This window comes from Labrus bergylta, chromosome 20, assembly GCF_963930695.1.
Source record: "Labrus bergylta chromosome 20, fLabBer1.1, whole genome shotgun sequence".
NCBI classification, from domain to species: Eukaryota; Metazoa; Chordata; class Actinopteri; order Labriformes; family Labridae; genus Labrus; species Labrus bergylta.
In genome coordinates this window covers 22,584,311-22,596,965 of record NC_089214.1, presented here as the reverse complement: position 1 = coordinate 22,596,965, position 12,655 = coordinate 22,584,311, and the positions used below count along the sequence as shown (strand labels likewise).

Sequence of the window (12,655 nt, the reverse complement as noted above, 5' to 3'; positions counted from 1 at the left end):
AAAAAAAAAAAAAAATTGTGGTGGATTTTTGCAAAGTGGGTTCACATAGAAAGACAGAATGATGGGAATTTGGGATTCTTTTACATCCCCAAACCCCTTTAACCCGCAATTCACACATACTCCATGCGTGCCGCGGTCCATCAGCGCCACGGTTTTGCTCAGTCGGACGGCTCGTGCCCATTCACACTGGATCCGTTTCTGGGACGTCAGCGCAGGGGAACACACCCATGACACATCACAGGAGAACTACAAGATCCCGCGGGAATTAAGAGAAAAACATGCAAACAACATGTTGCTTTGTCTTTCTGAGGATGCATTGTTGTTCATTTGGTTCCTGTTTTGACATAATGTTGTGTTTTATTTTGAAATTGACCGGATGCTCTGTGCGTTTCCTTGTCTGACTTCCTGTCTGGGCTGTCATATTCTGTCCAGCTTGACGTGTGCCTGCAGCGTACTACGTTGAAAATAGACTCGCTGCGTACTTAAAACGGAGCAGAGCGCAGTGCCGTTGGTAGCACGCGCCAGAGACGGACCGCAGCGCGCCCTGTGTGAACACAATGATTGACTACAGTGGCAGCTAAGTACAACGTAGTGCGCGGCGCTGACGGACCGCGGCGTGCATGGAGTATGTGTGAATTGGGCTTTGGGGGGAAAGAGAACAAAAATATGACAAAAAATCCACCAGTGTTGAATTTTTACTAAAACTCTCAAACAACTCGGATGTCAAAACAAAAGTAACATCCACCTCAAACATTTTGTATATCAGAGCATTTTTCAGCTTTTTGTTAAACTTACAGATGTAAACGTTTTCCAAAAGATTTTGATGTTATTTGTGACTTCATTTTGAACAGTTTTATGTTAATCATCACTTCCTTCTTGACATCTTGACGTTATTCGTGACTTGATTCTTGATGCCTCAACTCCTGAGTTTTTATTTTAAATTGTATCTAATCTTTTTTAATTTTTTCAATAAATTGTGGACTTATTTCCACACTTCATTTTTTTTGTTATTAATTAAATGAAGAATATGCGATTTTTAACACTTCAAAAATCAAGTATATCCTCTGAAAATAACTCTGTGAGTCATGACTGTCTACAATGAGTGTAACACCCGAGTCCCACTGTCTGTAATGTTTTCAGAGTTTTCCGAGCCGTGTCTACAGCATGTTTACATCACCAGGACGGCCGGCTCATTACATTTCTACTTGATTCAAGTATTCTCAATATTTAGACTTTTTTTAAACTCATTTCAAACGTAGTTTACTTTATTCCTGACTTTGTCTCAACATTTGGACTTCTTTTTGAGCTTTTTCTCACATTAACTTGATTTCAGTCCAGACTGTATTCCTTAACAATTAAAGTTTGGGACTTTTTCGTGACTTCATTCTGAACACTTTGACAGTGATCTCGATTTAATTCTCGATATTTAAAATGTTCTCTAAATGTAAAACAAGATGAAATCTTAGCTCTGTAATTTTTTGTTACTTTTTGTTACTCTTTTACAAAACTTTTTCTCCAACCCTGCAGGTCATTTTTCTCAAAGCGTGAAGCCACAAAGGGGGGCGTGTCCTGCGCCTCTTAAATAAATAAAAGCTGGACACAGAAAGAGAGGGAGAGAGAGAGAGAGAGAGAGAGAGAGCGAGCGATCACAGTTAAAGAACAAATAACGACACAACCACAACCTGGATTTAAAGTTAAAGAACTTTAGCATCTCTCTGAGCTCCCTGTGGCACCCTGAGGACAGGATCGGTTCACGGTCAGGATGAAGCTGACGGTCCTGATGTTTGGTTTCCTACATGTGTCCTTCGTCAGTGCGGGACTCTTCTCCCTCAACGATCTGCAGCCCGCAGGAAGCTCTCTGTCCCGCGGCAGCAGGGCGCAGGTCCCGGATACCGCAGGTGAGTTCATGGACCTCTTAGAAAGTTTGTTAAATTCATGATCACTGTTTGAATTTCCCTCGGGATCAATCAATTATCTATCTATTAAACTGTCACTGGTGTTCGGCATAGCAGTCTAGTAAAATGTAATATTTTAAACCGAATGAAAAGTATTGATTGGAGGTTTAAAACAATTAATTAAGGGGAATGTGCAGTGGATCGGCTCAATACACCGGGGCGGCTGTGGCACAGTTCAATCCCCAGCTCCTGCAGCTACATGTCCTATGTGTCCTTGGGCAAGACACTTTACCCTGACATGCCCCTGCTGCTTTGTCAGCGCCGTATTAATGGGATGAATTAATACTGATGGAGTCTTTCCACAGCAGCCTCTGCCATCAGTGTGTGAATGTGTAGGTGTGACCTGTGGTGTAAAAAGAGCTTTGAGTAGTCAGAAGACTAGAAAAGAAAAATACAAGCTCAAGTCCATTTACCATTTAGTCATTAGATTTGAGGATGAAGAGAAAACGAGAGCAACACTAATGAATTTGGCACACACACAATCAACATCAGTTTAAAGCAAACTAAGGATGTGTGCTTCTTATGTGACTCTTGACAAGTTGTGAAATGTCAGGTTTGTAGTAGGAGCCAATAAAAGCTTCAGTTTGAATTTATTTCTCACCATGGTTTCACACATTTTAGTGCGGCAGAGTCGAACGCTGCTGGATAACTCTTGTCACACATTGTGAGTTTGGTAGAAAACCATGCGTACGGCTGCAGCAGGAGGGTCCCACTGTGAATTATACGTTTTTAGAGACTGTTTTATGCATATACTTCCTTTTGAGTTAAAACACAACTGACTGTTAGCTTTAAGTATTGGTCATTAAAGCGGGTTAACAAAAATTTACTACTTCCAGGAAACCGTTAAACTGGTCTGGGTCCGTTGGCGGTCTGGGAGCGTAACAGCCCGTAAACTGAACAGCGCCGCACGACTTAAATTACATCACACAGTGTCATAATAACACATGTGCGCCGAGAGTAAGAACTGATTCATGTGACACTTCTCAAATCCTCACCTCTCTCTGACGGCTGAATCATCTCTTCATCCAGTTTGTATTTATTTAACCAGCAGCAGTGGCGTCAGGCCCCTTAAGCCCCCCTAAATAATTTGGTGTTTTTCTTATTTTATTTTTTTAATTCAATATAAAGTGGCCAGAATATGAATTTAAATAAATACTCATATAACTTGTTATTATTCACTTAAATATGATCATAAATCTGTCAGTTTCCCTTCACTTCATAGTGTAAGGTAGAGAGAGCCCCTTCAGTGCGTCGTTATCCAATCCATTCCACTTGTTCATATAGAGAACGCCCACATCACTGAAAATCCAGTCCACGTTTTCCCTGCGACCTTGCTTGCACTCGGTACCTGCGTACCTTGAAGCACACAGAGCCGACTAGAACAGCATGAGGAGAAGAACGTGAATGAAGAAGAATGGATATAAGAAAGTTTTTCAAGAAGTAGTATTCATCACTGCTGGTAGTAACAATTAGTTAGCTCCAGCCCCCAGCTAACAGCAGAAAGTCCCATGTATTTAATGAACCAAGTGCTCCCTGTTTGACAAATAAAAACCTAGCTTGCACACCAGTGGCGTCATTAGGCCTATTTTTGGAGGGGTTGAAGCCTTAATTCAACTCATTGTGTTTCAGTGTATCTTGAAGGGTCAGGCAGAAGGAGATGCTGAGGGAGAAAAAGATTAACAGGCAAGGTGAAGTCAGAGAGAGCAAGGGGATCCAGAGATGGATCAAGAGGCAGAGGAAGATCAAGTTATCACAGAGAGAGAAGAAGAGCAAACAGACCAAGAGAGTGAAAATGATGAAGCAGCTGCAGCAACTCACTCCACTACAGGGTTTGATTTAGGTGACAAAGACACAGGGCCCAGACAGATAAAGCTGAAGAGCTACCCACAAGATAGTTTTGGTACGCAGAAGAGAGCATTTCACCACAGCTGGTTTGAAAAGCACAACTGGTTAGAATATTCAGTCACCCAGAATACAGCTTTCTGCTTCTCATGTAGAGTGTTTGGCAAAAAACATCAAACATGATAGTTTGGTCAGTAGTGGTTGCAAGAACTGGAAGAAAGCTTTAGTCATCTTTGGCAAGCATGAGATGGCACAAACACATAAGGACAATGTTGTTGCATGGAAAAGCTACCAGGCAACTAGCAAACAGGGAAACGTTGCACAGATGATAGCATCTGCAAATGTGAGTGAGATAGTAGAGAGAAGAGAGTATCTCAGGCGAATTGTTGCAGTCACTTCTATGTTAAGGAGACAGGGACTCCCTTTTCGTGGCCATGATGAAGGTAGAGACAGCGCAAACAGACGGAATTTTCTTGTGTGCATGAAGGTTTTGAAGAAATTTGATCCTTTTCTTCAAAAACATAACCCCCCATCAAATCAGTATATCTCACCAACATCCCAGAATGAGATGACTGACTTTTGTGCCCAGGAAGTTATTAGTGTCATTGTGTCTGAAATGACAAAGTCTAAAATCTATGCCATTATGGCAGATGAGGCAAGGGACGAAAAATCAGAGCAGTTAGCTGTTTGTGTCAGAGGGGGCAGTGAAAATCATTTGATGCCCAATCCATTGCAAATGACAAACAATGGTCTTGCAGAGTTTAAGTGTATAGCACAAACATATGATGGTGCAGCTGTCATGAGTGGGTCCACTGGAGGTGTACAAGCACATTTTAGAAGGCTCCATCCTGAAGCTATCTATGTGCATTGTTATGCTCATGAACTTAACCTGGTGTTGTGCCACACTTGCAAGGCCATCCCAGAGGCTGTGTGTGTACTCCTTCTTCAGCACCTCCCTAGTGAATCATCATAAGTTCATGGAGGCTCAGACAAGGCTTGGATTGACAACAATTGAGCTTGTGCAACTTTCAAACATTCACTGGGCATATCAGTTGCGATCAATCAGTGCAGTTCTTGAGACATTGTCTGCCATTTTGGAGTGCCTTTCTGCCATTGGATCCCCCCTAGCTGTTGGTCTCAGAGCAAAGCTCTATAAGTTCTCAGTAGTCTATGCACTACTGATGTTTCATTCACTTCTGTCTGTAACCGAAGGACTCCACAAGCTCCTTCAGAAAGAGACTTTAGATCTGGCAGAGGCTTTGATCTGCAAACAAGAAGTGTGTGACACACTTAAGGGCAAACGCACAGATGCATTTGCCATGGAGCTGTATGAGCGAACCAAAGCCCTGTGCCACACCCACAGTATCCCTGAACCAGGTGCCAAGACAAGGAATAAACAGAGGAAAATTGAGGATTTTGTGCTGGAGGCAACTGCAGGTTCACGCAATGAATTGAACAACTCAGACACATTGGAAAGAGAGTTACTTTTCCCTTGTGTGGATAGGATGGTTGGCGAGCTTGAGCAAAGATTTTGCAGTGTAGATGCAGGGCTACTAAATGTGAGAACTTCTTGAGTGAATCACACTAGAATGAACTTGCAAAACACTACAGCATTGACCTGAAAACAGAGGAGGTTCTGGTGGCCAGAAACTTTCTTGCCTGGAAAACAGAGGCTGGATGTTCACCCAAAGATATGTTGTCTGTGCACAACCTCCTTGATTCAGACACATTTCCCTCTCTGAAGGCAACCATCCAAGTTGCCCTAACAGTGCCTGTAAGCAGCTGTTCATGTGAAAGGTCGTTTAGTGCACTGCGTCGGCTGCACTCCTGGCTGCGTCAAACAATGGGTCAGAAAAGACTTCACAGTCTTGCAGTCATGTCAATTGAAAAAGACACGCTTCAGCATACGAGTCACAACAGAGTGATAGACCGATTTGCCACCCTTAAAAACAGATGGCATTCTTTGATGCTTCCACCCACCAAGTAACTCGCAATTGTAGCAATGTTATTTAAAAATAGTGTACTTGGCTTACTTTTGTTGTTAATGCTGTAAACATACTGTTACTGTGCAAACCTGTGTTTGTTCTTGTACTGTATTTAAAAAAACAGTCTGAAATAATAATAATAAATAATTTCTCAGTCTTTGTTAGCTGTTTGTGAAATTTTGTGCTCGCGCACTACGTTCGCTCACATCCTATGCATCTCTTGGAGGCTAAGCCTCCCCTGTCCTTAAAACCTAGTGATGCCCCTGACCAACAGAGACTCGTTGAGGTTTCAAGTTTAATATTTTAACTTTTGTCTGTCGAGGAAACATTCACCTTTTCTGCAGTTTGTGAGTCTGTGCGAGTAATTGTGACATCACGTCAGCCCATTAGCGACCTCTCGTAATATTTGGAGAACTTGGCAGTTCCTTCATTCACAGTTTGAGACTGAATCATTTTTTGGACAGCTGTTGCACATCAGCGCCAAACACCCTGAAACACTCTTCACACTTGTATCACTCTCAGAAACGGTTTCCCTGTACACAAAATGATTACACAACAACATGGAGCGCTTCTCCGCAGATAAGTCAAGAATGATTAGAGACTTTTTGTACAACCAAACCAAAGTTATACCTTTAAATCCTGATTCAAACACAGATGGAGGAAATGAGTGATGATGTCTGGGCTCAATATGAAACATTAAAAAGTAGAACAGTGATCATTTTTTAAATGTGCTCACAGGCTGTTTGAACATCGTTTGAGATCGTTTAGACAGTTTCACAGTCCATATGCACAGGCGAGGTTCATCAGAATCAACTTTACCACCAATTAGGTGTAAAATCTGTGTTGGGATTTCAGTTCATGACGGTAAAAATTAAAACTAAGAGCAGCACTGTGTTCTGCACAGTTTTACTGGAGTTATTTATAACAGAAATATTTTAATGTCTTGCATAAGGGGGCCGGTGGCGTGGTGGTTGGTGCATGCGCCCCATGTGCGGTGCGGAGGCTGTGGTCCTCTGGGCGGGCGGTGGGGGGTGTTGGGTCCAACCTGTGGCCCCTTTCCTGCATGTCATTCCCCGTTCTCTCTCTCTCTCTCTCTCCCTGATTTCCGACTCTGTCCTCTTCCTACCACAAAGCCCAAAAATAAATCTTATTGCATTATCTCTGATGGCCAGCAGGGGCAGGAGAAGTTGCCAGATTGTGAAGAAGTCTGTGAGAAAACGAGGCTATTAAGGAGGAAACGTGAAGCTGCTCGCTACATTAGTGTAAGCTTGGTTTGAAAGATACGTCCCCAGTTTGTGGTAAATGTGATGTAAACTGTGGTGATTATTTAGGTTAGCTAAATCAGCCTTAAAACAAAATATACCATCTGAAAAAGATAAAACTCCTCAGGGTGAAATAAAGCTCAACAAGAGACTTTTAAAAGTTGTCCTATTGTGCTGATCCTAATTTTTAAACTCATATAGTGTCACAATGCTGGATGTCCAAACTGAACGTGTTACTGAACAGCTCAGTTTAGGTACATTTGATTTTAAAAAGAAGACAAACGTGCTTTACTCCTCCCGTCGGGGTCGATTCCCTCCAGAAAGAGTTTCCATCTCTCCTCAGGTTCTGTCTGCAGCATCTTCACCAACTGCATGTGTTGGACTTCACACACCAGTCGTTATGAAAGTGTCTCCAATGATTTATGATCGTGAAATAGAACAAACAGATCCTGGCTCTAAACCCTTCTTTAGTTTACGGACATCATGAGGAAATGCTCGTGGCGTTCACCATATATTTAGTGTCAGGTGTGATTGTGCTTCACACCTTGATGCCTAATTGTTAGAGTGGTTACTTTAAATCCTTGAAGAAAAGGGGTGTTGAAAAAATGTGCAAATCGTACCCCTCTTGAGGAGCAGTGACAGGAAATGAGTTTGGTAATCATGAACATTGGAAGAAGTCGAGGCAAAACTTGACCAAATGAGTATGTTGCTTTGAATGCGTACTCGTGGCGACGTTAGGCACTGAGGAAAGTTTTTGACAGACATGCCGGATTATTTTGCACGTCCAAAGAGAGAACATCGTCATTTTTTAGAGGTGCAGACGCATCAGGGTGAATGTCTAACACTTATAGAGCATTTAATGACGTTTCTGATAAGATGTTGTGATGCACTAAACTAATCCTGATGTTTTTCTTCACTCAGAGCCTGTTAACCCCAAGAAGGGCAGAAAGAGGCCGCTGTTTGCGAGGAGAGGACAGTGTGAACGACAGAGAGTCCAGGTGCCGGTAAGTTCAGCGTTTGTTTTTAGTCATATCAAAGGTGCATCCTGGTTCGTTTAAATGTGGAGCATATTTATAAATAATTGGGTGTCTTAATAATAAAGAGGTTCAACGGCTGCAACATAAGCGGGGCAAATGTTCCTGATCAAATCATGTCCTCTCAGAGTTGTTGTTTTAGTTGCTGACAGTCTGAGATTGTTACTCTAAGGGTTAGGGTTAGAGTCTCTAAAGGACTGCATTGCTGCTGCTGCTGCTTCCAAACCTGTGCAAACGAGGGAAAAGATAGCATGCGATCCACAAAGCATGCACAAAGGGTGACATTCACATTCTTGTTCTAAATCCACTCTGATCCTGTATTTGATCATGTCTATAAACCCCTCTATTTCAGCCCAGCTCAGAACAGACTGTTTCTGTGTCTGTACCTTTAAATATGTAAATGAGCTGTGTCTGACCACGCCCCTTCTCTGGAAGGACGGGTGTACTCAGGCTTCCTCTCTCCATGTCCTATTGTTTACTGTGAGAAGGCAGACTCAGAGGGCAGAACAAACACCTAGCTGTGGGAGTGTCACCCACCTGGGGGAGGGGCTACTGCCCTTTGTGATGTCATGAAGGGAACATCTCCAAACGGCCTGTTTGAGCACACATTTTCTGAAAAGTGGAGCAGGCAGAAGACGGAGAGGATGGACTTCTCTCATCATTGGGGGGGTTTGTAGACAGACTAGAGACACATATTAGAGTTAGAGAAACATGGGGAAGTGGATCATCATAATATGAGACCTTTAATACTTTTTTCTTTCTATCTTCCAGAAGGAAAGGCCCAAAAAGGTTCCTCTGAATGACTTGGCCCCTCCTCCTGATTCGGTGCTCAAACCTACGACGCAGAAGTGCTCTCAGCTCACGCAGAGCTGCATGCCGCAGTCGGGCTGCTGCGACGCTGGAGCAACGTGCCACTGTCGCTTCTTCAACGCCATCTGCTTCTGCCGGAGGATGAGCTCACGACCAAAAACTTAGAGAAGAAAAAAAAACCTCAAGACTAACACACTGCAGGCTTCTGTACAGATGCATCCTAATGACGACACAACGTGACTCATCGTGTTGAATTAAACTCTTTTAAATGTGCATATGAAGAAGTTTCCATGAATGTATACCTCTTATGAAAGGCAGCTGCTTATAAAAACAATATTACTCATCTTTTCCTCAAACATATTCGTTCGTATTTGAAGTTTTTTAAACATTACTTTTTGTCTATTATCATTTGTGTATAATGATCCATACTGCTGACAATCTTGTAGCATTTCCCCAGCGATCTTGTGTTTCACTGCTTGTTTGAGTTGTTTGTTTATATTATATTATGATGTACGGTGGCCCTGAAGGCTCAACACAGTGCTTATTACAGCCTGTGTCCATTAATGCCTTTTCATACGCTGGCAGCGCCCACGACTTAGATTTCAGCGCATGTCTCTTAGCGCTAACTGTTGCTAGGTTACAAAAGTTGGCTCACATCACTTCTGCGTCCCTTGGTAGTGACGCCGATGTCTGTTATTTTAAGTTTCTGCAAACATGAAATCAATGACAAAATATCGGTTGTGCAGCAGCAAAGGAATGGAGAGAAACTCAATTCAAGACCCTCGGATGAGTTTCTACTCCGCCATTGTTGTTGAGAAAGCTGATCTCAGAAGTGTTGATTTTGATTTAGATTTTTTGATCTCAGAACCCTCTTGATTTTGATTGGTCGGTGAGGGAGACGTGACATTGTACTGTGAGACAAAAACGGCCCTTTTCAGAGTGCAGTTCCACAGCAGCGTTTTAACTAAGCTCCGCTCTCATTATGTCTGCATTTGAACATTCATATTTGTAACCCAAAGGCGCGATAGTGGAGTTAAAGTCTCTGAATTCTTATTGCAGTGCGGCGTTGTTGAAGCACGATGTGTAGAGAAAAAGCTGAAGCTCCACATACACACACTTTGACATGCACACACACACACACACACACATCACTGCTCTCCCCTTCTGTCACTTCGTCCCCCCATCGCGCCGCCATGATGTTCAGATGAGCGGAGTCCAAGGTGCAACATTTACGACCCTGCAATGTCTCGCCATTATGGTTAATTTCATGGAGGCGTAATGTGTGGCTGAAGGGATCCCACCTCTGTGCCGTCTTCAGGAGTAGTAACAGCAGCGGATCAGGGGTGGGATCAGCGCTGAGTGTGTATGTGGAGCTCCCACTGTTTCTCGTCACATCGTGCTTCCACATTGCCGTAACACAATGTGAATTCACAGACTGGATACCAAACTTACATCGTTGCGGTATCTATGAATATGCAAAGATGTAAAGGTTGAGCTGAGTTGCAACGCCGTTATGGAAATGTCTGAAACAAGCTGTAGTGAAGGCAGGACGTCACTGGGGCGTAAATATCGCACCCTGAACGAGCCGTCTGATCGGGCTAAGGAGAGTGCGTTTTTGTGCTCAGGATGCTGAGCGACAAAAAGAAGAAAATGTGCGATGCCAGCGCTAAAAAAAAGAAACTACCAAAATGGAGACAGGCCCAAAATAACACCCTTAGCACCCAAAAAAAGCGTCTTGACAACATGTCAACAAAATAAAAACAAAGATGCAGAACAGAAAAATGAACCAAAGACACATTTAATATATTAAATATCAAACTGTTTGTGTTGTTGCAACATCTCGATGTGTTTATTTGGAGTGTTTTAAATACAAAATATTCTTTGTCAAACTGATGAAGGTGTTTGTGTTTCATTTTTTTATTTTGCACTTTGTTGATCTCCTGAGAAACCGACGTGACGTCCTTAATCGTTTGGATTAAACATTTAAGCTTGATCTGCTTAAGGAAAATGTAACAGTGCGATGTAACATGAAGTTATATGAAGCTTTTTTTTTAACAATAATATCGATCTCCTGCAAACGTATTTCTGCTGTCTTTAAAGTGTTTGACAATCACTTCACCTGCAGAAAGAGCAATTCTTTAAAGCCCTGTATTAGTTTAAAAAATAAAACTGTACAAATCAGTAAAGTGATGTTTAAGTGCAACATGTTGGTGAGGACAGCATCCCACTCTGTAAATATGTGTGCACATGTTTGTGTTGTGTCAGTGTTTCAGATCGGGCAGCCTGCTGTGAAAATGAATCAATAAATGAGGTTTGTCAAAAGAATTCCTGCAAGGCATTAACATCGTCTTTTATGATGTGCTACATACATACTTTTATAAGCCTTACAAGCTTAGGACACCATGTATAAAAATGTTCCAGAGTGCAGTGTCGGTCTATTCATCATCACAAAACAAAAAGAGAAAACAAAAAGCAAGACAAACCCTAATAATTAAACAGAATATCTTGTCTTCTTTTCCAAGCTTTTGAGACAAATTTAGCTGAAACACATCAAACTTGGGGGCGTCGGTACCCATGTACAAAGGTCTTAGTCTTCCAAGTGGGTGGCCAGGGTTCAAGTCCTGTGGCTCTTTTCCCGCATGTCGTTCCCCTCTCTCTCTCTCTCCTTGATTTCCGGCTCTATCCACTGTCCTATCACTAACATAAAAGGCATAAAAAGCCCCAAAATAAATCTTCAAGGAACAAACACATCAAACTTAAACAGCCATTCCAGTTTTTGCACATCTGTCCGCCCTGATATGTCAGGTTTTTGGCGAGCTACCTCATGAAACAATAACTCTCTTCAATCATCCTATTTTTATGATGAAGTAACATGTTTAATATAACGTACAAATAGCAGTGAATAGTTTTGCAAGGTGCAGAACTGCATTCATACGTAGATCACGTAAGGCTTCAGTCAAATTAAAAGAGGTACTGCTGTTGGCATATTCTCTGTGTCAGCTGGTTAAAATAGGGTGGTAGTAGGGGGAGAGGCCACTGCACGGGGGGAAGAAGCTTTAATTTGTCTGTTTGTCTGGAATCTTGTTGCTCTGAACCTTTTACAGACAACATGCTGTGAAGAGTGGGTGAGAAGAATCCTGCTGGCCTTCTTTCTCAGACAGTTGGTGTTGATATCGTCAAAGTGTGGCAGCTATGTCCCCCACAATGTTCTGAGCAGCTTTTGCCACACCATGCATCATCCTCTGCTCTGATTTATTAATCTGTAAACGTATTCATTGATCAGCGTACACATGTGGATCTTTGTGAGTCTCAGTTTGATGGGGAGTTGAACATTTTACTAGTTACTTTGGCACATGTGGATGTGCAGCAGTGAAAGAGAACATTTCAGTTATTGTAGTGCTGTCCAAAAAGTTAATTTGCCCCACTTCTCATCACGTTTTGTTTATTTATAGCCTAAAGCAAAATAAACTAGTGAAATGTTGGAATTTGACGTGCTGCCTCCATGTTTTTTTAACAGTTCTGTGAACCTATCTTTAAGTATGTGTGCACATTTAATGAACTGTTTGAACGTTTGTAAATCTGTGTTTACGTTTGTGAATCTGTGTGCACGTTTGTAGATCTGTGTGCATGTTTGTCGATCTGTGTACACGTTTGTAGAGCTGTGCGCACGTTTGTGAATTTGTGTGCGCGTTTGTGGTCTGTGTGCACGTTTGTAGAGCTGTGCGCACATCTGTAGATCTGTGTGCACGTTTGTCGATCTGTGTGCA

At 42.3% G+C, this 12,655-nt stretch overlaps 2 protein-coding genes across 2 annotated transcripts; both read left to right on the top strand.

Annotated features, from left to right (window-relative positions):
- Window positions 1–481: 481 nt before the first annotated feature.
- LOC109992651 (agouti-related protein-like) lies at window positions 482–11,213 on the top strand. The gene is made up of 4 exons (XM_029279595.2): window positions 482–625; window positions 1,528–1,898; window positions 7,966–8,048; window positions 8,850–11,213. The coding sequence occupies exons 2-4, from the start codon at window positions 1,763–1,765 to the stop codon at window positions 9,051–9,053; spliced, it is 423 nt and encodes a 140-aa protein (XP_029135428.2). The 5' UTR covers window positions 482–625; window positions 1,528–1,762; the 3' UTR covers window positions 9,054–11,213.
- LOC136177238 (zinc finger MYM-type protein 1-like) lies at window positions 4,597–5,784 on the top strand. Its single transcript, XM_065949141.1, has 2 exons — window positions 4,597–4,725; window positions 5,542–5,784. Exons 1-2 carry the CDS (start codon window positions 4,597–4,599, stop codon window positions 5,782–5,784), a joined length of 372 nt encoding a protein of 123 aa, XP_065805213.1.
- Window positions 11,214–12,655: the final 1,442 nt, after the last annotated feature.

What these genes read in the sequence shown, in the direction of transcription:
- LOC109992651 (XM_029279595.2), top strand. Translation starts at nt 1,763, where the DNA reads ATGAAGCTGACGGTCCTGATGTTTGGTTTCCTACATGTGTCCTTCGTC. An exon ending in GCAGGTCCCGGATACCGCAG is followed by an intron (nt 1,899 to 7,965) that starts GTGAGTTCATGG and finishes TTCTTCACTCAG; the next exon opens with AGCCTGTTAACCCCAAGAAG. An exon ending in GACAGAGAGTCCAGGTGCCG is followed by an intron (nt 8,049 to 8,849) that starts GTAAGTTCAGCG and finishes TCTATCTTCCAG; the next exon opens with AAGGAAAGGCCCAAAAAGGT.
- LOC136177238 (XM_065949141.1), top strand. Translation starts at nt 4,597, where the DNA reads ATGAGTGGGTCCACTGGAGGTGTACAAGCACATTTTAGAAGGCTCCAT. An exon ending in GCAAGGCCATCCCAGAGGCT is followed by an intron (nt 4,726 to 5,541) that starts GTGTGTGTACTC and finishes CCCTCTCTGAAG; the next exon opens with GCAACCATCCAAGTTGCCCT.